Genomic DNA, 25,347 nt, shown 5'->3' on the forward strand with positions numbered 1-25,347 from the left:
GAAAAAAAATATTTTCTCTTCTGAAAGATAGATTTTTTTTTTAACATAAAACATTTTTTTCTGCGTGTATGACACATATGTATGTAATCATCCTTGACTGTCACAGCTGACAAAATAGTTGTGTTGTGGTTTCATTTGCGGTTATAATTGCATACACCAATATATATGTGTAATATATACGTGCCTATGTACCGTAAAGTCACCACGAAAGCGTGTGCTGCTGCGCAATTTGCGCTGGCTTATATAGCTATTAATGCACTTAAATATCCACGCACACTCATGTATACATATAGGTACATATAGGTACATATAGGTATACATATATTTATAGATGTGTCTTCTTGGACAATACGGTGTTTTAATAAAATTTCGCAAAATCCCCAACAGACACATAGCACACTGTTATAATGCTTCGGGCAGCCCTACTGGGCTTGGCGCAATTGTTATTTGCTATTGTATTGTGATTTTATGCAAGTATGAGTGTACATACATAGGTAGATATATAAATACAGATATATTTAGCGACATGCCAAAACTATGCGTTGCAATATTTTGCATTCCCACACTCTCCGCATTTTCTGCATATGTATATTTACTTAATGCACTTAAATTTGTGTGTGTGCGTGCGTGTGAGTGTACTTTGAGTCATGTTTTGAATAATTAATGAATGAAATTGCTACTGGCAAAGCTTGCAACGTGTGTCCATGTAAACTGTCAAGCTTCATTGCACTTACACACTTAAATGAGCACATGTATATAATATATTTATATGTAGTTGCATACACAAATAGAATGCACTTTTGCGGCACAAAATGGATTTAAATTGCAGTTGCAAACATTTTATGCGCAAAGTTTTTGGAAAAGCGCAAAGTAGCACAATGCGGTTATCCTCATGGAAGATTTAGTGAATTTCACTAAATTCACGCTTTAAAGACCTTGAGTATTTAACTAATAGATATTTATGCATGGGATGTGGATATGTCCCAGAAGGATGAAGAAGTATGCGTTTGTGTATATTTAATGGAAAGAAGAAAAGTTAGTGTGAAAAGTTCAGTTTGATACAAAAAGTATGCAAAAATGTTTGTTGTAAATTTTTCCAAAAAAAAAATATATTTATGGATTATCTACCTAGTTACACATACATATATACATACATACATACATATATACATACATACATACATATATAAATTCGGCTCAAAAAATACTTAATTTGCTATGTTTCATTTTGAAACAATCTGTTCTCAAGAAAACTATTTCGAATGATCTTCTAGTTCATAATTATATAACACCTTCCCTCTAGTTTATACTATGTATTTCACAGCGTATTTCAAACCAGACTTCTGCTTATTAATGGTGTTGGCGCCAAAATTTAGGCAACACTTAAGCAAATATTTGATATTCACAACTCCACTTCAACAACTAAAAAAAGATCACAAGATTGGGGGTCTTATATTTTTAAAATTTAAAGAATAATGACACAACAAGTAAATTATAAAAACATATACATACAATACATGTATACAATGTAACAATAAAAATACCAAAAATATTTAAGAAAAAAATTAATAATAGAATAAAATGCATAAAAAAATATATAATTAATAAAAACAAATAAAAAAATTTAGGCAGTTTAATTTTTTTCCAATAATAAAAAATATTTTTTCTTTTAATATTTGAAATACAATAAAATGTATAAAAAAATACATAAATAATAAAAATAAAAATAAATAAAAAAATTTCATGGTGTTTAATTTTTTTAATAACAATCCCATAAATTAACATATTATTTCTTTAAAAATATATTTCCTTATCTTTTATTATTTCCTGACATTCTTTAAAGCAGTTAATAAATTGTACACACCATTTACATATATTCTGTATTAAAATTTCTGTCTAGCTAAAAATCAATTAATCATGTATTTATATGCATATGTATGTACATATGTACATATTTCGATGTTCTACGCAAAGTTGTAGCTCAAATATCGCGTTACTGGTTAATTAATGTTTCAAAATTTGCTAAAAATATTTACTTTTCCATTAGAAATTAAAATATTAACTCCAAAATTATTAATTAATCATAATAAATATATTAATTATTATCTTTCAAAAATTATAATTTAAAAAAATGGTCCAACAAGAATTTTATATTTTTTACAATATATAATGTATATTGTATATAAATGTATAAAAACCAATTTATTATTGTTAAAAATTATAAAAATCCTGTTGGAACATTCTGCAAAATTATTATTTTTGAAAGATAATAATTAATTTATGTATACATATATGTATATATGTATAAACATTAATGCATCTTTCACTTTGGCTGCCATTTATTTTATTACCTTTGCTTGGCGCTATTTTTAATATTTCTCACCCGTCGCAATGGAGGCAGCTGATAAAAATAAAAAAGACAACAAAAACGATAATCCGAATGAAGTTCAATGCCAAACAGAAAAACAAATACAGTTAATATTAAAACAATTTATTATAAATTATATATACATATATACATTTAATATAAATATGAAAATATTTCTATTGCTTAAAACGTACTCTCATTTCTTATTCCCTTTCTAACAATAAATGTCTATGCTGGTTTTAATTTAATTAATGTTTAACATTACGCAATCTTTATTGACAATGCTTCTGCTGAGCGTACAACTGTCTTTCTATTAAGAATTTGTTATAGTATGCTACTATTTTGGTGTTTTATTTTCATTATTTTTTATACATATTTTAAACGATGAAAATTTATAGCGAATGGCGCACTTTGCACAAACTCTAAGCTATATGTACACACATACACATATACATATGTATATATAGATATATATACCCTTAGTTTGTTGCGAGTTTTAGTTGGCAAGAGAGCATATTGCTACAATTAAATGCAAAAATAAAACAAAAATATTTTCGAATTTTATTTGAGTTTGTAAATTTGAATATGCTTTGGCTCATTTGTGTGCAAACACGTGCGAAGTTTGTTCGCATTCCTTTTTGTTGCTGTATTTTGTTGTATTTATTTATTCATTATTCGCTACTTGGTCCCCTTTGCAGTGGATATGAGCACATATAATATGTATGTATGTATGTATCTCTGTTGAGTATTAAAGAGAACTTCTAACGAGCTGATCAACAAAAAGCTTTTGCATTTTTTATGCGCGCTGCCAAGGACAAAGAAAGCCAATTGAATTCTTTGACAGATAAATTAGTCATGAAAAAACGTTTGCCCACGCTTGTAGCGTACGAAATACTCAAAAGTATGTCGAGCAAACATGTTAACTAGTTTTAAAATGTACATGCTTACATACATACATATATAAATAGTATGTAGATATGTTTATGAGCGTTGCTCTCTGATTTGAATATCTTATCGCCTCATCAATACATCAATTGTACACACATATATACATCCGAACATACATATAAAATGCCTTAAATATACACAGAAGAGCAAATAAACCAAAAAAAAATAAATAAACTTACCCGTTAGCTGATCATTTATTTTTTTCTTTTTTTTTTGAGATTTCTCTACTTTAGAATTTGCACATTCTTTACGAGCAGAAATAAATGCAAACATACATACATATGTACATATTATGTGAAACGTGAATTCGCATAAGCAGTGCTAGCACAATTATACTAAAAGCAAGCGGAAGAGGAGCAAAAGAGCGAGACGTGACGCTTAGATACACACTCTATGTATTTTAGCAACATTTGTTGAACATTGTTTGAACCCACTCACCGCAAAAATTTGCAAAAATACAAAAGTAAAAAGGAAAGTGCAAAAAATGCTACAAAAATAACACACACAAAATTCAAAAAGCAGCAAAGAAAAAAATTCAAATTAAACAATAAGTAAATACAAATAAAATTGCCAAACTCGTAAAAAGTGTACGTAGTATATACATACATATGTACATATGTATGTATGTGTGCTTGTTGTATGCAGAGCAAGCTGCGGCGACAGTTGGCACTTTTCTACTATTCGTGTTTGCACAAAGCTGTTAAATTCTATGGCTAGCAAGCTAGCAAACATCGTTCTACCTCCATTTATTTCGATATTTAAGTAAAATATGTATATATTCATAAAAATGTATTTATATACATATACATACATATGCACATGCACGTTTGCCGTACAGTTGGTGTGCCAAGTAATGATACACGTTTGTCATTTATTGAAAAAAATATGTATACAAAATAATAAAAAAAGTCATAGAACAAAAAATTACACGCCAAGTTATAAATAATTAAATAAAAAAATAATGTAAAATTAAAAAAAAATACATACAATTAAAAAAATACATAATTAAATATACCAACATACAAAACAAAACAAAAATATATTAAAAAAAAGTAATATAAAAAATTGAAAAAATCATAGCATTAAAAATTCATGTCAAATTATAAAAATTAAATAGTTAAACCACAATAATAAAGTAAAATGTTAAAAAATACGTAACTAAATATAAAAAATATACCAAAAATATATAATATATTTCAGTAGCAAAATTATTAAAAAGTATATAAAAAATAAAAAAAAACAACCATAACCTTAAAAGTTATGTCAAATTATAAAAACTAAATAACTAAAAAACAAAATTAAGGAAAATTAAAAAATAAATTGCCTAATTAAATATACAAAAATACAAAGAAATATAAAAAACAACAATAAAAAATCATAGTATTAAAATCTAAATAATTAAACAAAAAAAATACATAATCAAATATAAAAAAATAAATAATATATGTATAAATTTCAATGTATAAATTTCAAATTCAAAAATTTCATGCATAAATTTCAATTTTTTATATAAAAAAAACTATAAATAAAATAAAATCATAATATTAAAAATGCAAAATTATAAAAATTAAAAGGTTAAACCAAAAAATATTTTAAAAATCCATAATTGAAAATGCAAAAATATATCAATTTTGTTAGCAAAAAAAATTAAAAAATATTTGCATACATATGTATGTATATATACAAAATAATCAAAATTATAAAAATAAATATATAAATATGGAAAAGCACCCTTTGTATTTTACAAAAATTTATAATTAAAAAAAATACAAATATTTAATACTAATACAAAAAACAAATTAAAACCAAAATAAATTAATAAAATGCATACCATTATTCGTTGCACCTACGGTATCTTCGATATACTATGTATTTATACGTTACTCAAATGGCAGCAGCGTGTTCACGCGTCGCTTTGGCTACACATCAAAAACTAATTGCCAGTATATTTGTATAACTAATGCCCCTTCATACATGCCCACACACAAAAACCCGCTTGTCATATACATAAAGCAGCTGATTAAGATTTTTTCAAAAAATTATTTATGTGGTCTAAATTTATTTGCACCGCTAACCCAGTTTAAGCAAGTTTACTAAAAAAACAACAAAAATATTTTTTTCGCTGAATTCGCTTTCATGCTGCAGAGCACTGAATAGTTCGCTGTTTCTACCTGGCAACTCAGAACGCTGATTCTTGTTATCTTCCAACTGGTACGTAACAACTTAATCAGTTACGTTAGCTTTGAACAGTAAATTCTTTACATACATACATATATAAATTTATCAATTACGTTTGTTTGCTACAGTTATCTATGTGTATATACATGTATATGTATGTATGTATACTAAATACGAATATAAGGACGTCATCAGTCACCTAAAATTATCACATTTTGGAAAGAAATTTAGTGTGCGTTTCAATGTCAATGTTGGGTCTTAACTAATTTATCTCAAATATTGCTTGTTGTAGAAAAAAAATTAGAGAATGAAAATTACAAATAAAAACCTCGAGAATAATATTTTCCGCTTTTTGCATTATATTTTAAATATGAAAAAAGTTATGAACAATTGCTTTGAAATGTTGCTGAAAATATTATAGATATATGGATATAAAAATTTAATCTTTAAGCATTCAGCAAGAAGTTTATTTTTAAGTTTTTTATAAAAATTTCCAGTATTTCTAAAAAATCGAAATTGAGCTTTTTTTATTGCTTACGATTCACTTTATCATATTATGTATGCAAGAGTTAATAAATACTCTCAATATATAACCAATATATAATCATTTTATTGGTCATGAAATACCCAAAATTTAACCAATATGTAACCATTTTATAACCAAAACACAAATTTTGTTTCAATATGCGTGGCTTCTATTATATCGTTTTTCCTTCGCCTGTAAACTTATGAAAAATAAAGTTACATTATTTTGCATTTTAGGTGACGATATAAAGTATTACATAGTTTACATGCAAATTAAATGCATTGTGTGCTTTGTGTACACAATTTTATACTCAGTTAAAGAGATTAACACTTCTTTTGTTTACAAAAGTTGTCTGCTTGTCAACTTCTTATCAGCTGCATTTTAGAACTGTGCTACAACAACTTTGCACCGACTTAACTATACTAAATACAAGCTAATTGCTCAAGGCTCTAATCTCTGTAGCTTATGTTTGCCCTACAGATTAAAGAAACAACAACAAATCACCAAAAGAATAATAAAAATTAATACATGTAGGAGGAACAAGGTCTGCTTTAATTGTGTCAGAAAAGTAGGGAATAAATAGAAAAGTAGAGAATAGTCGCGAAAGTGTTTGGTGTTGCTTTTATACTCAACGATTTCGAAAAAGGGGCGATCAGGTATAATAGAGTGGCAATAAATATGTATAAAATGTATATGAATATGAGTTTATATATGTATGTATGTATGAATCTGTACCATATAAAAAAAAAATAATTCTTCACCATTTATAAAGTAGTGAGGTTAGTGCTCCAGATGCTTAGAAATGTATGCATTATTTGTTTATACCAAAAGGTCATAACAAAAAAAATACTTCACAAATTTAACAAGAAATACTAATATTGCCACTTATTTTTATATACATACATATGCATGTTTGACATATTTGCAAATTTCATAGACTTTATATATTCATATATTCGTTGTACACATGTACAATTCAGCCGGCAGCCGGTCATTAGCTGGCAAGACAAAGGAATTCGCAAAATAAAGCCTGCAAAACGGCGGTGATATGAATGGCAGCATGATATTGGTGAATCGAACAAGCAGCTGTGCTAATAGCACGCTTTGTGCGCGCGTGTGTGTGTATGCGTGGGTGGACCGCAGTGTTGGTGGCGTATACGCAACACAGTGCAGCTGGTGTTTCTCACTGCCGGTCAGTCTACATATTTGAGGCTATTGTGCTCGAGAGCATAGAAAAATGCTAATACCACATTGGTATGTTTTGTATTATTCCAAATACGCACAGATACATGCAGCTAGCAGCTGCCGGCACGCATTTTACATTTTATGTTTATATGTATGTACATATGTATATGTATGCTCAACAAACATTAGCGTTCAGCGCGCGTTCATTAGCAGAGCGACACACACTCATTATTGCCGGCAAAGGCACGCACAGTGAAATTAGAAGAAGCAAAAGCAAACGCACCAAAAACGAATGTATGTAGTGGCGACCCAAAGCCTACCGGCCGGTGTCAACGCACTTTGTACGCGCAATTTTCGCGAATTTGCCAAATTTATCATTTTTGTTATTCGCTTTGCGTTTTTTCTTTTGTTTTGTTAACTATTTTCTATGCGCAGCGCCGACATGCGCTCACGCACGCGCGTTCTCTCTCTCTCACACTCTTTATCTCTATGCAGAGAGCTAGTCAAATAGTCAATAGTGCGAGTTGCTGGAGTGTGTGTGTGTTGGCGAAATTTGCACTCCTGCTTTGTTGCTAGGAAATTTTTGCAAATTGCGAATTTGTGCGAAACGCACAGAATGTGCGTCGATGCGTGCGTCAACCTATTTAGCGTTCATTGAACTCCGCTCAAGGTAAATTTTACTAGCGTTTCCGCAATCTTGCGGCGTTTACGCATAGCGAGACGCACGTCGATCATCAGTTACTAATACTATATACTAAGTTTGCTGCGCAGAGAGAGTGTGTGAAAGGTGGGAGGCCGGCTTACAGCGTATTTGTAGTAGGTGGCGGAGAGCGTTTCGCCGGCGTGCGTGGATTTGCAAGTGGTTGATCTGGCGTTAGTGATAGCGTGCTCTACTTTTACACACATACATACGTGAATATTTAGTTATGTGTGAGCGCTGCCTTCCGTGGAGACGCTACGCATAATTCATGATTTCTTACGTTTTTTGCAAACTTTGCGCGTTCACGTGTCGAGTTTATTTATTTTTTATTTATTTTCTGTGTGTATGTATGTAAGTGTGTAGTTTCGCGAATTTCGTGTCATTTTATTTAGGTGTCAGTTCAATAAACTCAAGCGAAGATGAGCAATTAATTTTCTTTATAAAAAGAAAACGTTACAATCAAAAGTAAAATTTTTGTATACCATTTTTTTAATGGAAAATTATAATATTATTATGAATAAGAAAAACTACTTTTCTTAATTAAAATGTTAGACTAACATATACGCAACGAGAAATATAACTTAAAAATTAAAAATGTAAATAATAAAAATTTTTAATAAAAATTTTTATTAAAAATAAGTATTTAAAAAATATATTAAAAGAATGTTAAACTTAAATAATATATTTTTAATAAATAAATTTATTAATATAAATTTAAAAAAATATATATATAATAATAAAATAAGTTGTTTAAAAAAAAAATAATAACAAAAAATTTCAAAGAAATAATTTTAAATTTAAAAATATTTATTAAGAAAAATTAAGAAAATATTAAAATTAATATTTATTTATTAAGAAAAATATTTTTTAAATATATTTTTTTTTATTATTATTATTATTATTTATTAAGATTTTTTTAATTTTAATTTTTTTTGAAAATATTTTAGATTAAAATTTTATAAATAAATAATTTTAATGTTATTTTTGTTATCTTTATAGAAATGGCGGAAGGCAATGGCGAACTGGTAGATGACATCAACCAAAAATCAGAAGATCGCGGCGATGGTGAAAGAACGGAAGATTATCCAAAACTCTTGGAATATGGCTTAGATAAAAAAGTGAGTAAAGCAGATTACAAAAGTGTAAAAATAATAAAAATTGAGAAAAGAAAAGTAGAAAAGGAGTATAGATCTAATCCCGCGTCTAATATCCGCTGGCATGTAATTTGAGTCTAGCATCATATCTTTATTGCGTTGTTGCTGAGCACTCATCGATCAATAATCAAAAGTAATCTTTTTCGGTCACTTGACTCTAAGCTAGCTCTTAGGCAGTTTTCAGCCAAAACGGTTCAGCCGTACTTGAATTATAATTATATACATATATTACAAAATTGACGATGATTTTGCGAAAATAGTCTCCGTTAGGACCTGCTAATAAAATAATTTTGGAAAAAAAAGTCTTGCATACTTTTAGGCAACAAATTGAAGTATTGTGAGTGTATTAAGGCAATATATAGAAAAAAAAAAAAGAGGATAAAATATTTTTTTTTAAATAAAAACTAATATATATTATTTCTTTAACCCGGGAAAAATTTTTTTTAAGACCAAATGTTCACGGCTCCTGAATAAGGAATACTTATTTTTGCATAATTTTTTTAATTAGTTACTTACCTCACTCTAACATTTTGCTGCACTTCTTTCTCACTTGTTAGGTTGCCGGCAAACTAGATGATATTTACAAAACAGGTAAATTAGCGCATGTGGAATTGGACGAACGCGCGCTAGATGCGCTTAAAGAGTTTCCGGTTGATGGTGCCTTGAATGTATTGAGTCAGTTCCTCGAATCAAATTTGGAACATGTATCGAATAAGTCTGCGTATTTATGTGGTGTTATGAAAACCTATAGACAAAAAAGCCGCGCCAGCCAACAGGGAGTGCCAACGCCAGCGACCACAGTTCAAGTGAAGGGACCGGATGAGGAGAAAATCAAGAAAATACTCGAAAGAACTGGCTACTCCTTAGATGTGACCACTGGTAATTATATTTTAGTTCGTTAGTTTGGGAAACTGATTTTATTTTTTGTGTATTTCTCGCTGCAGGTCAACGCAAATATGGCGGCCCACCACCCAATTGGGATGGTCCGACACCCGGCAATGGCTGCGAAGTTTTCTGTGGGAAAATTCCAAAAGATATGTTTGAGGATGAAATTATACCGTTATTTGAGGAATGCGGTACAATATGGGACCTTAGACTTATGATGGATCCGATGACGGGTACAAATCGTGGATATGCATTTGTTACCTTCACGACGCGTGAAGCGGCTTCAAATGCCGTACGACAGGTAGTTTGAAATTCATTCATCTCCTTAACAATAATTCCAAATTAAAAACTTACTTCAGAAAATATATGCAGATTATTTTGTTGGCGAACGCTTTCATAAGAGTTGTTGCGTTTACAAAAAGCTTATATATTTAGCAAGCAGTATATTTACTATTTATACATACGTACATATATACTTATTGATTTATTTATTGTATTTTATATACATATACATATGTATATGAAAAACAAAACTAGAAAGAAAACGCTTTAATCGATTCAACTATAATTTCTTTTCAATAGTATAATTTTAGGCACAAAATACATTTCTTTAGACCGAGACCAAACAAAATTATGCTTCGAAATTCACGTGACAAAAAATGCGCAAACAAAATTGTCAAAAAAAAACCAAAAACAAAAAACGAATGCAGAAAGGTACACTATGTATCTAACTTCCGGCCACACTGAATTTGAACGATTAATTATTTTTCATGCAATTGAGTCGACGCTAGCGACTCACGCTGCATTAATTTTTTATACGTAAAAGTTCTATTTTTTTACTATACCGTTATATACATTATACATACATATATATTCTAAGCTATTTGACTCGTACTATGTAAACTTTAAGTATGTACTATTTTTGTAGCTGCTTTCGCGTTCTCTCTCTCTGTACTTTACTGTACTTTTAAGTTGTACTTTATTACTGGAATCTTTGTTCTCTCAAATCTACAATACCGAGTAGTAGTTTTTTACTTGCATTTGCATGCTGTTTCTTATTTACAAAAAAAAAAACAACAACAAAAAGACCTGAAATCAACTGCCACGTTTCGTAAATTGATTTTGTTTTGAGAATTAAGGCGTGCAAATATTGTAAATTGGATGCAACCAAAAATTAAGTGACGCACTAAAAGTCTCCTACCTAAAAAAAACCAAAAAACCGTTGAACAACAAACAAATTTTATATTTGTAGTTTAAATATTAAAAAAAAAAGTTTAGTAAACAAACTCTTTCAACTAAAACAACCCAATAAGAGAAAACGATTTGAAAAGAAGTCTCGAATGCTGCAAACCAAAACCTTTTCGCCGCCTCCGTTTAAGTAGTTTAGTTGCCTGTTCCCTACCGAATCCACTTTTTAACCCTAATGTAGTTTTATAAATACACTTTTTTTAATTTCATAATTATAATTTTTACAATTATTTCATAAAATTTGCGTTGACTGTGATAATTATGCATATAAATAATTATGAATTAAATAGCAGTATTTTGGGGCATAACACAAGTTTCGACTGCAAACAACTGGCGAAAACAAAACACCAAAAGCGAAAGTGTAACATGCGACGAAATTCAAAATTAAAAGTGAAACAAATTCAAAATTCAAAAATACAAAAATACAAAATATACCAAAAATATACTTCGAAAATTTTGTAGTAACGATTTCTCCTCTTTGCAACAACTGCGTACCCTATCAACGTTGCTGCCTCTTGCATATCTTCCAGTTTACTTGAATATATTTCTTGAGCTTGTTCTTAAAAGTAGTTCCTTACGTACATACAAACATACATATAAACATACATACTATTAGAATAGTAATATTGCTGTGCTTAATTTACAACTTCCGCCTCTTTAAATTGCTACGAAAATGGTAATTGATTAAGACTTGAATTTAACGTAAAAATACCGTTCATTAATTAGCTAAAAAAATTGTCTGGTTTTATTTTTTTCAATTGCGAGCATGTCCTCTACTAAAGTAACAACTTATAATGAATATGTATTATTAATGTCCCTTTTGTTTATCTTATCCTCACAATTTCCCAAACTATCGCCTAAAGCAAAATTATGCTCTCTTTGGAAACGAAACGAAATGTTGCCTTCCGCAAGTGTTAAAAAAGTATAATTAAACGAAAAGAGTTAAATTAAGTGATTTCGGCAAAAATATTATTAATCTACAACTTTTTTTGGCACTCTTCTCAACAACACCCTAACTTGAAAATTCTTCAGCTATACAAATCGAACAGAACTGGTAATTGTGTACGTTCAGCACTTTACAAAACACACACATACATTCTTCCCAAACATCCCGAAAATTCCGTTATGAAAAAATTATGTAGTTTATTTACGATTTTTTTTCAACCAATGTTAGAAAAGAATCACTTTATTTACTCTCGCCTTCCTTGTCTAACACTCCGACTTTTTTCCAAATTGCATTTTAATTTTTATTTGCAACCCTATCCAATTAAAACAAATATCATTTTCATTTCTCTTGGCAACCCTATCCAATTTTTTTCAAACAAATTGCATTTTTCATGCTGATGGCAACCCTATACAACTTTGTTTTTCAAACACCTATCCAACTTTAAAAAAAATTTAATTTCTCTTGGCACCCCTCTCGTTATCCGCATTTTTTCTTCACACAAATTGTATTTCCATTTTTCCGTACAAATTACTTTTCATTTCTATTCGCAACCCTATCGTTACTACCCCCACATCTAAAAAGACTTTATCTCCTTCCCTTCATGGCATTTCTTCATTCCATTTGCATTATTTGAAATTTATTATTTTTTCGTTTTATTATTAGAACATTACGAATTTATTGTATTACCATTTCTGCTCAGTATTTTTGTTATCATTTTTTATTGTTTTTACCATTTTTTTAATTAAATAATTATTTATTTATTTTATCGTATCTTGTTTGTTATTATTATTGAAATCCTACCAACTACAACCGCATTACATTTACATTTACTACAACTACTACAAATTAAAAAAAAAAAACTAAAAAACAACTACAATGACAACAACAAACGCTTAAAAACACACATATAAATATTTGTATACATATTCCCCATCTACAGCTCGATAATCACGAAATAAAACCTGGCAAGTGTCTAAAAATTAACATTAGCGTACCGAACCTGCGCCTATTTGTAGGCAACATACCCAAGTCGAAAGGCAAAGAGGAGATTTTAGACGAATTTGGTAAATTAACAGGTAAATTCAAAATGAAATTTTTTTCTAAAATTTAACTTGTATAAAAAACAAATTAAAAATAACGTAAGTACATATGCGTATGTGGTGGAATTTGATACAGTAATATGCAAGAAAAAGAAAGAAAAAAATATTAAGTATGGAAAAATGTGTTTCATATTTAAAAAATTTAAATTACAAAAAAAATTATATAAAAAATTTAGATTCAAAAAATATAAATAATCGGTTTTGAGAAGTTCTAGCTGCAACAACTAAGAAACATTAAAGCTCAAAATAAATTTAAATTTTAAATTTGAATAAACAAAATTCAATTAAAACAAAAATTAAAATTGAAGTTGAAATATAATTAGAATTCTAATAAAAAAAATTTAAAAATATTAAAAATATAAAAATAAAAAATTATAAAATGTCAGTTCTGAGGGGGAAAAATAAAAGTTTAGTACAAAATCGGTATTGATTTCACATTTATTTACATTGTGAATACTCTTCTAAGTAAATTTCAATACTTTTCTTCTAATATTTTCTTAATTCTCTCCTTAATCAACCGTATATAATTTTTCAACACAAGAAGACGCCTTCAAAGTGTTGAATCGCGAAATTCCTATGCTTTTGCGGAACTTATGAAGGTTCTGTTCAACAAAATCGATCCAATTGTTGAATTAAAAGTTCGATAAGACTACTGAAAGCACAAAAGTCATCCCTAGTAATATTTTTAGTTCCAAATAGTACAGAAAATTAATAGCTAAAAGTGTAAAAGTTGAAAAAAAAGAAAAAAGTAGTTCATTGTTTGCTTGAGAAATCAATAAAAAAAATCAATAATGTATTTCAAAAAAATTTCTTAAAAGCTATGTACATAATAGATGTCGAACATTTGTAAAAAAAATTAAATAATTCAAATTAATTAATTAATATATTTATTTAATGTAAATATTCGAAAGAACTCGAAAAGGTTTCTATATTACAGTTTGGCTCAGAATTAAATTCTAATAATCATAAACTAAGCTGTGACCTTAACAAAATTTGACTTAAAATAGAGAATAGACTAAATTAAGAGTGTACGCTCGCTTGGTTCATTGTATATATATATATGTACATGTAAACATACATATGTGTTTTGTAAAAATATTTTCAAATAAAGTAAATAACAAATAATAGTAAAATATCGATTATTATATATAGCAAAAATATTTATCTGTATATCAATAAAATATATATACATATATAAAAAATATAAAATAATTCATTTTAAATACACTTTTTTGCATATTATACAACAAATTCCATTACAATTCGCATAAATACGCGTAGCGAGATCGCAAACGCGATCAACTTTAATTGGCTTGTAAAATACAAAAATCCAATTGGCTTTAAGATTGGCTCTCACACCCAATTGGCGAATGTGTAATCGACGTAAACGGTGTTTATAAACGAACATTAATTACATAAGAGTGTGTAGATCATGTGTCTAATGCATACATGAAACATATGCAAAAGAAGAATGGGGTTTAATTAATAAATTAAAATAATTAATAAGCAAAAAAATATGCTATGAGCATTATAAAATAAAGTCAATTACAATTAAGTTTTTTGTTGAAACTACAAATTTTTTTCGATCATTTAAGTTGTTATTTATATTAGTAAGTAAAATCCCATCAAAATTTATTTAACCCTCAATCCCACCACAACGCATTTAATCAATCAACACAATCATAACTAAACGTAAAAACCACTCACGAGTATCACAACTTGCGCTCATTGTCGTAAACTCAAATAACCGTTATACTTATAGTCCAATATCACCCTGTAATATAAACATTTTTTTCTAAAACCACTGAGACTCTTTTCAAATGCGTACCTAACCAAAGTCACCTTATGTGTGTAATTCACCACAAATGCTTTAAATTATTATAGAAAAAAATTGAAAAAAAAAGTACTAGAAAAAAAGCGCACTCACACATTGTAGCATGCATATGCTACGTTGCCACATGTACATACAAACACACGCAACTTGGCAATTATGCGGCGAATGCTCACAAGCCTCACTTTAGCTAAATACTCACGCACACACACTGGCTTTGTGTCGCACCACTCAAACTCCATACTGCATAACATAACACGCACACATATGCAACTTTAGCGCGTTCACTGTGTAAACGGCTAAAAAAAGCTTAAAGTTTTACATTTTTTTCTTATGAAAGCTTTGAAACTCCACGAAAAACTGCAAGAAAGCAAACGAAATTAAGCAACGACAAAGATATCTCCAGTCATTAACTCTCAAAAAATTATGGAAAATATAAATGAAATGCTCTATATATAAAAAAATATATATACAAAAAAAAATCATTACAAAATTTTTGCATCAATTTTTCTTCCTAACTTAGTTCATATTAACTAGCATAAAACAAACATACAAGCATTATATTTATATATATATGTATACTTCATTAAGTATTCGAGTTTTCAGCAGTCGGTTAGATCTGTTTAAATGGAGATTTTAATGTACATAATCATTATGTTCGTTAATTTCTAACCCATTTGAGTCATATTGGTTTTGAAGCAAATATTTGTCTTTATAGAAAATTTAGTACCGAAAAGTAGTATGAAACTTGCAGTTGACTTGTTTAACAGAAATCTTTATATTAGTGCAAGAAAGCATTGAAATTAAATGTTGTTAGCCAATCATATAAAGCTAGGAGAAAAAATATCGATTACTTTTGTAATTATTAATCGATATGTTCGTTAGAAACTAAAGCAAAGCGCACAAAATTTATAACATTCAGTAAAAGAGGCTTATTCAAAGATATTGAGTGATTTTAATAAATTTTGACAACGAATGTCCCTCTGATTATAAAAACAAGTCCCTTTAATTTCGTGAATATATTTCACATACTGACCGATATATAAGCCATAAAAAGTCACTCAATAGTGCAGAAATCATTACATCAGGTATGGAAAGCCTAGCTCAAGCTCTGACTTTTTTAATCATCAAATCATTTTATGCATCAGGGGAATATTTCTTCTTAATTTTATTAGGATAGCTAATATATAAATTGACAAATAAATTGTAGCGGCAATAGGAGGTTCGAAAGTCTATAAATTGAGTATATATCAGCGCGGGGAACGACGAATTTTGTATTCATGAGCCTATAAATTCATAAAAAAAGTATACCAAAAAGGTGGAAAGCTTATGTGTATATTCGTTATACGAGGGTAAGCGGAAGGTGGTGGACCAAATTTATATTAAATTTTAAGTAGGCAGGAGGTGTGGTTAGAATTTTTCTAATATCGAATAATGTCGGCAGGATGTTAAAACTAGCGTATATCTTATATAGTTAAGCTTAGGCTTTGAAATTTCAGCAGTTTTCTCTGTGAATGAGTCTTTTTAAAGTTCGCAAAATTTTACCAAAAAATATAAGCTGATTTATTAAAAAAAATATTGCATCGGCACTAAGACGTGTTTAAAATGGTGAACCAATTTCTCTCGTTAAAACCAGCAAATTTGTGCTTAATTGGCTTTTTCAAAAAAATTGTGACTAATGACAATGGAAATTAAAGTGAAATTATCTACTTGATTCCACTAAAAGTGTTCAATAAAACTTGACTACTGAAAACTTGCCTTACTAACTGAAAATTATGCTCACCTTCAATTCATTTTGTCTTTTCTTTTGTATAATGCATTCGTATTTATACAATACAAAATTATTTTTTAATTTTTTTTTATGAAATTATTTAAAAATTGTATTGCTAATAATTATGCATACATATATAGAATGTTTTAAGCGTAATCATTTTTATAGCGATTTTCAATAAGAAAAGTAGAAGCATTTGAATTACTTAGGTGAAGTGATGTTACTCATACGCCATGCTGATCGCCTGACGTTTGTAATTACTTTGTTACTACAAGATATTTCAGAAACTTTTTTTAAGAAAATATAATTTTATAGTTAATTTCAATGATATTGATGACATTTTTTACGAAAGAATTAGTGTAATGCCTAGAAAAGCACTTAAAAATTATTATAATTTTGTATGTAATGCAAAATATTTTCTTATATTTCAACGAAATTTAAAAGTTTTAAAGCCGCAATGAATTTTTTTGGCAATATTTTAGTTTGAATATGCTCATTGCAGCCCTGTTGAGATTGTACTCGCCTTTGTTGGAGTATTGAAATAAATTATTAGTGAAAATACTAAAATACAATTTTCATCAATCCATTTAAAAACATTTTGAAATACTTAGAAAATTATTAGTTCTACATATGTATGTACGACAAGCAACAAACTTTAATATTTATTATGTATGCGTTTCACAATTTATGCATAAATAGCGTGTATTTGAAAAAGTGTATTATTCGAAGTTCGTTTTTAAGTAGCGAGGAAATGTGGAAATTACTTCTAACATTTTATTTTAATTATCTAAAATTTTTTTGGTACGAAATATATGTATATCTCTGAGACTGTTTGAAATTTCTGAGTACATACATACATACAATAATCATACATTATTTATTTAATTTACTTGAAATATTATCCTTCCTTAATCACTTTGAAACACAATTAGAATTTTTCTGGAACTTTTAATTGTTTTTGTACCTTAATTAAGTTGTATTTGGCACGATTCTTCAAGAGCTAAAGCAAAATCAAATATATATTATAGAATCTCATATACGTTTACGGATCTATTTATAATTTCAAATTACAATTTGTGTTTTTTTTTTAATATAATTAGAAAGATAAAAAACCGCCTATCCCAAACAACAACCACCCATAAAAAAGTTACAAAATTATTTAGTAAAAAAAATAAAATACAATATTTTTTGTGTGAACTTTTGACAATTCCAGCTAAATGATTTTGAAATTCGGAAAGGCAAAAAGATTGGTGTTACGATATCATTTAACAATCACCGACTTTTTGTCGGCAATATTCCTAAGAATAGAGATCGTGACGAATTAATTGAGGAATTTACCAAACACGCACGTAAGTGGTACATTTCAAAATCATAACCAAAAACAAAACCAAAACAAAAAAAACAAAATCAACGCAATTGAATGCAACTCCCAATCACCCGCCACCTAATCCTACCCAAACCATTATCAATATATATATACATATAATCAGGCATACATTAGTACTAAAACGCTCCTTAAACCACCAAAAAAAAAACTTTCCCAAACGTACATATGTATTACACAGCTACAAATTTATAAAATTTTTCAAAAACTATATTTTAAGATTCGAAAATGGTTAATGTGAGTTGAAAGCCCGCTATGTATACATACATACACACATTTAAACATATGCATAGCGAATAGTAATTAGTGAAGAAATTACCGTAATTTTCTACCATGCATGACTTTCTACTCTTACTTCACCTTCAATTCGCAATACACCATTTTGAAACTGTGAAAAATTGGTTAACCGTTATAATTGGCGTGTATGGAAAAATAAAACAAGCTCATTTTGTTAGCGTCAGTTGCAGAATATTGAAAGAACATATAAAAAACAAATGAAATATACAATTGGTGTGTAAAAAAGAAGAAGAAAATCACTAAGCCTGGGTAAGCGCCATTGAATGCTCTACAAAGCGTCGTATGGGGTTGACGTGCGCTTGGAAAACGTAGAGCTGTAAAAATTTAAACGAATTGGATTTTTGTTTTGCAATTTTCGCTAAAAATGCTGCGTTCAAACCAAATCATTATATTTAGAAAAAAATCAAGCCTGAGTAAAAGCGCAAAAACAAAAAGTCTACAAAGGCATCTGATTTGAACGCTACCGTTTTTGCATTTGCGCTTTTGCATTGGCACCAAATTAGCAGTGTGTGTGCTTGTAGCACTGTCCCTCCCATTTCACATGAACGAATTGAGTGCGAAATTATTAGAAAATACAACAAAAATTATATGAATATTTTCTTTTTTAATTATACAATAATAAAATTTAAAACTGTAGCTAACAATTAACATATGGAACAATCAGTGCGCTGAAAAAAAGCAAAATCTAAAATGAAAAATCTCTACAAAAATCAAAACATCGAAAAATCATTGCCAAAATTTTTGAATTTTTTTTAGATTTAAAATTGTGAAAAATTTAAAATCTAAAGTTACAAAACACTTTATCATCTGTGTTTTTTTGGTTAAGTCCCCGATTTCAAGTAGCAGACGCAGTGATGCAACGGTAACAGCTCAAATTATGCATAAAGCGAAATAATTTTTTAACTATTATGTGTATTTATATAAAATTTAAGCATTTTAGTTAGTCTAAATTGTATTCCAAATAATTCTGGAATTTTAAATTACATAAAACTACTGACCACAGTAGAAAGTGCATTTTGAAGTATTCTTGAATAACATAAATTATGGAAAAACTTCTATACATAAAATATTTTTATTAAAAGTACACGAAAACATATTTTAGAATGTTAAAATCCACTTTTGGTTGTCGAAAATAACAGAATAGCACAAGCGCAGTATGAAATATTTGCTACAGAAACATTAACAATAACAGTTTCAGCTACCGTACAGTGACAGAATTAAAACCAGATGTACCTCGGTAGCAACAGAGATCGAACAATGCAGCCAGAGCATGTTAATAAATTATTATTTTTTTATTAAAATATATTATTATTTATTTGATAATATATTATAATATATTATCGTTTATATTTATAATAATTTATATATTTATGAGAAATTATTATGTATTTATTAACATTCTCCGGCCGTATAGTCTCTATTTCTGTTATAAATTAACAGAACAGCATGGAGTAACAGCAGTGATACGCTTTCTGCTTCTGTTGCAAATTCTGTGCTATCTTCTGTTAAACAAAAGAAATATGTATCAAAAACTGTATAAGTATAAACTACGTGAAAATGAAAATTTAATATTATAAGGAAATTGATGAATTAATTTTGCTTCTAAAAATTGCTTGATCTTTATAAAACTTTGCATTTGAAATACATCACAAATTGTACTGGGCGCAATAAACAGTTCAAAACAACTGTTGAAATTTGTAAAATTTTAATAGTTTTTATAATTTTGCGCCTTAATTAAAAGCAAAAAGCAATCAAAATATTGTACAGTATACTTTTGTATACTTTTATAAAAATATATACATATGCATAAAAAATGTAAAATTTCATAAAAGTTGAGCTTGCATTAGACTTTGCATCACATCTAGGATCTGCGACAAAAAAAAATAATAACAAATGTGTCTCGATAATGCGAATGACTTTATAAAAATCTGGCTTGTACTTAACGTAAAAAAATAAATAACTTCTATATTTATTGTGTCAATGAGATAAATTCCATATATTTGAATAAAAATAATGATAAACTTACTTTGGATATTAAAAAGTATTAAAAGTATTCACACTATCGAGCAACGTTTGTTTATTATAAACACACAACACACTAGACAAATATTATTTTTTGGAAAAATGTGTTTAATTAGAAATAAATATATATTAATCAATAAAAAAAAAATTTTAATAATTGTGTAGCTACAGCTATAAAATTACCCAGCGACATATGAAACTATATTTTTGTTTCACATTTCCTACTATTTAGTTATAACTCTATCTCTCTCTCTATCTCAATACCTCTGTGTCTTTGTGTCTTTCTTCCCTACTTTAATTTTGTTATGCGTTACTTTACATCATTCGTGTATTCATGAAAAGCAGTTCAAAAAAATGGAGCTCAAAAGCGTTAATGCTAATTAGTTACTTAATTAGTACATCAAGGATTGCCAGCTTCGCATTTCAATTGCCACATATTCGTAGTAAATACAACATCAACAACAATAAAAATGATAAAAAAAATAAAACTAAACATTAATTTATTGAAATAAATAATTTGTTCAAATAAAATATGAGTAAAGAGTGTCTAATATTCGGTCCATTGAGCAAATTTGTAAATTTCGAGTGAATTATGTCAAAAACAAATGGTAATGACTGGAGAAATACTATTTAGTACTATATAAATGATAAACGATTTGTTTAACCCATAAAATCCCGAGTGAACTCCTTGTCCACAAACAACCAGACGATTAGTAGCTCTCAACAAACCTCTGTACATTATTCGTATTGAACATTTTTGATATTAAATTGTGAGACCAAAGAAAAGAAAATAATACTTAAAGTTAAAAATAAAAATTATTTTCTGTTTTTTTAAATGTTTTGCAAATATTTCGAATAAAAATAAAATTATAGCTGCCCTTTTTGGCCATAAGTGCTATTTTTTGAAAAATAAAACGAAAAAAATTGGCAATCGAAATTCGCTTTAATGTTAAAGTGCGCATACAATTCTGAAATAAATTTTTTAGAAATTTAATTTTTAATAAAAAAAAACTAATTGGTTTTATTTATTAAAAAAAAATAAATTTCAAGTAAACAGTACTTTAAATGCTAGGAATACAATTTTCTGGGGAAAAGTTTTGGTTATTTAAAATAATTTTTATTTATTTTACGCTAAATTAAAAAAAAAAATAGGCTGAAAACCAGAAAAATTAAAAGTATAAATATTTATATTTATATTAAATTAAACTTTTAACAAAATATTTTGACATTAAATAACAATAAAACTGGAAAATTAAAAGTAAAAATATTTCTGTTTATAGTCCATTGAACTTTTAAAAAAATATTTTAATATTACATCACAATAACTAAAGAATAATAATAAAAAATAACAATTTACTTAAAAATAATTGAAAAATTCTGCATTTAAAGCTTACAAATACTTGAAGTTAATATACGAAAATTATAATTTTTTTTGCGTTTATGCCTCAATGTGTCTCCATTTGTATACAATATTTATATATATTATATATACTCCAACTTATTAAATGCATATGAAGCATATTCGTACTTATAAATCACATATGACTCATCTGTGTTTTATCTACTACATTAGGTACATATACATACATACATCAGTACCTACATATTTATTATACGGTATTATCAATAAATGTTTTCTTTGGATACTATGGTTTCACTTTTGGTGTCTCTAGTTTTAAACGAAAATTCAACTTGGTTATGTACACAAACACACAACTAAATAAATTTCGCTATGTATACGGTTATATTATATACAAATATTTAAGAAAGCAAAAATTAAATGTATGTAGTTATATATGTACAATTTTTTTAGGCAATAACATGCGACATTAATTTTTGATTAGATGTGCATTTGTGAAATTTGATTTATTTTGCGCTTAGGTTTTCGAACATAAAAATTACTACTCATCTGATACTGATAGAAAAATTAGGGCTTAAAAAAGATAAGCAAACAAATTTTGGCATTGGTTTTTCACACGTTAAAGAAAAAACGAATCAAATAAATAAATTAATAGCAAACGAAGGAAATTAAAAAAAAATTTATAATCGTTTATAAATAATTATTTTAAGCATTTCGCACATTCTTAAATGTATTATCTCTGTATGTGCAATTTATTGATTGTTGTCTATATACATAAATTAAATCAAAATGAAATGCGTGAAAATTCACTATTTTGCATAACAACGCCCCCTCCTAATGCTTGTGATGTGAAATTTTGCAATTTTCGATGCTTCTTCCTTTTACCCCTTTGGTAAACAACTCAAGCGAAATTGAGTAGCAAAAGCAATTTGAGAGTGTGTATTAGGAGTAACATTAAGAGCTACTCCCGTTATTGCTATTATATCCGCTCCATATGTTATAATCATAATTATTTGTTGTATTTTTTAATAAATTTCCACAAATTACCTTTAAATTTTCTTGAATTTACTTAGTAATTATTACCAATTTTACTAATGAGTGCACGCATTTTTTTGTTTTTGTTCAAATGTTTATTATTGTTATGCGCACACACACGCACACATTTAGCTGGCCTTATTGAAGTGATCATCTACAGTTCACCCGATGATAAGAAGAAAAATCGCGGATTCTGCTTCCTCGAATATGAGTCACACAAAGCCGCCTCGCTGGCAAAACGAAGACTTGGCACTGGCCGAATCAAGGTAAGTAAACAATTATGATTGAAAGAAATAATTAGTGTAATTAAAAGTAATTAAAGTTATTACAAATATTTACATAACAAAGCAAACAATTCTTAAAAAGTACAGGGTGCATCAAAAACCGATATAAGTGACTGCACCAGCAAAAAGTAAACAAAACCAACACAGGAAAAAAGTTGAAATTAAAATATAAGCTTGACACTAAACCTGCCCTTAAACACTCTTGTAATTATAAAAATTAAAAATATTTTAAAAAATTTATAAAAAACGAAACAAAATTAAAAAAATAAATATTTTTATCAATTCTTAAAAATTATGCCTTAAACACTGTTGAAATTATAAAAACAAAAAATATTTTAAAAAATTTATAAAATAAAAATTAAAATGAAAAAAATATACAAGTTTTTATCAATAATTTAACAACACTACTAATTTTATGTACTCAGGTTTGGGGATGTGATATCATTGTCGATTGGGCTGATCCGCAGGAGGAACCAGACGAGCAAACAATGTCAAAGGTGAAGGTCTTGTACGTGAGGAATCTAACGCAAGACGTTAGCGAGGAAAAACTAAAGGTACAGTTAATATTACCGTTAAAATTTTGTATAAGCAGCAACCGTTATATACCAAACTTTCGCTTATTACAGGAGCAATTTGAGCAATATGGTAAAGTTGAGCGCGTTAAGAAAATCAAAGACTACGCTTTCGTGCATTTCGAGGATCGTGATAGCGCCGTAATTGCAATGCGCGGCCTTAACGGCAAAGAGATTGGCTCTTCTAATATTGAGGTACACCTAAACACACAACGCTTCAAACTTTTGTTTTAAACAAATTATTAAATGTTCAAATTTTGAAAATTTACAGGTCTCACTTGCCAAACCACCATCGGACAAGAAGAAGAAGGAGGAAATCCTACGTGCACGCGAACGTCGCATGATGCAAATGATGCAAGGACGTCCCGGTCTCGTTGGGTAAGTGCTGTCGAGACAATAAGTTAACATAAAAACAAATTTAAAAATAAATAAGAAAAATAATAATTTAAAAATACACTAATACCACCCCGCTATTGGCGTGTCAAAATTCAAAAATACTACTAACCGACTTATTGTGAATACTTACAATAACAAAGTTCCCCATGTGCATCGGCTTTTGTGCTGCGCATCGCAACGCAGCAATTTCGGATTACAAAAAACGAAGTTCACCACCACCGCTTCGTGTGTGTGTGTGTGTTTGTGAACTGTCCCCAATCGTTTGAGCTCGTAATTCCTTTTAAATGTAATTTACAATTTTTTAATTAATTTTATATTCTCTCTCTTTCTCTCTCTCCCCCTCTCTCTCTCTGCACGCACTCAATTAATCATTCAATCAAACGCTCAATTTGTGTACTTATTCACAACAAACATGTGACAAACAACAAAAAAACACATAAAAACATAAATTAAAAATACAACAACAATGCAAATGAAACCTAAATCGCTAATAACAAACATAATAAATATGAAAAATAAAAAAAAACATAAACGCATTTAATGCAAATCACCACTGTTACATTGGCAACCGTCGCCCGTTGTTGCCCCCTGTGTTTGTGTCTGTGTGTGTGTCTCTGTGCCCATGTCAATTTGTAACTCATACTAGCTATGAACAATTATCTCCATACAGAAACCTATCGCCCACACATCCCAATATGATGTCCTTAGCAGCGCCAATGCGCTTGCCCGGTGGCCCACGAATACCGCTGCGCGCACCAATACCACGTGATTACGGTAAGTCATATAGCGTTTTTTACAAATAATAACACTCACTTAAATTAGCTTTAATACGTATCTACTAAATACATACATACATATATTTACACATATATATATAACTACGTATGTACTTTTTTGGATGGTTTATATTACATATACAAATACAATGTATTTTAACTACTTGAATTACAACTTAAAAATCTAAAATTAAATTACAAACCAAATTTAAAGAGAAAAAATGTCAAAAGACACTTGGCATAAAAGCATTTAAGAGCACGCTAAGCGGCGTCAAGTTAGTTTTGCAGTTGACATGCGCAATATTGTATTGTATATACTACATAACTACCCATTTAAATATTGGAAAACGATTTTTTTAACTAAATAAAACAAGCGTAAAA

At 28.5% G+C, this 25,347-nt stretch overlaps 1 protein-coding gene across 17 annotated transcripts in view; it reads left to right on the top strand.

Moving 5' to 3' along the window:
* The window catches only part of LOC120766367 (heterogeneous nuclear ribonucleoprotein R), a 146,714-nt gene that overhangs the window by 100,372 nt on the left and 20,995 nt on the right, over positions 1–25,347 (top strand). For 11 of the 17 annotated variants that reach the window (XM_040091824.1, XM_040091833.1, XM_040091801.1 and 8 more), the window contains 9 exons: positions 8,905–9,023; positions 9,617–9,938; positions 10,004–10,245; positions 13,079–13,214; positions 23,071–23,204; positions 23,648–23,776; positions 23,849–23,989; positions 24,066–24,172; positions 24,837–24,964. In XM_040091824.1, coding sequence (XP_039947758.1) covers positions 8,905–9,023; positions 9,617–9,938; positions 10,004–10,245; positions 13,079–13,214; positions 23,071–23,204; positions 23,648–23,776; positions 23,849–23,989; positions 24,066–24,172; positions 24,837–24,964 — 1,458 coding nt within the window. Of the gene's footprint in view, positions 1–8,904; positions 9,024–9,616; positions 9,939–10,003; positions 10,246–13,078; positions 13,215–18,053; positions 18,190–23,070; positions 23,205–23,647; positions 23,777–23,848; positions 23,990–24,065; positions 24,173–24,836; positions 24,965–25,347 lie in introns of all 17 variants that reach the window. The other 6 variants (XM_040091816.1, XM_040091864.1, XM_040091933.1 and 3 more) reach the window with 3 other exon arrangements.

The sequence above is a fragment of the Bactrocera tryoni genome, chromosome 1, assembly GCF_016617805.1.
Source record: "Bactrocera tryoni isolate S06 chromosome 1, CSIRO_BtryS06_freeze2, whole genome shotgun sequence".
NCBI classification, from domain to species: Eukaryota; Metazoa; Arthropoda; class Insecta; order Diptera; family Tephritidae; genus Bactrocera; species Bactrocera tryoni.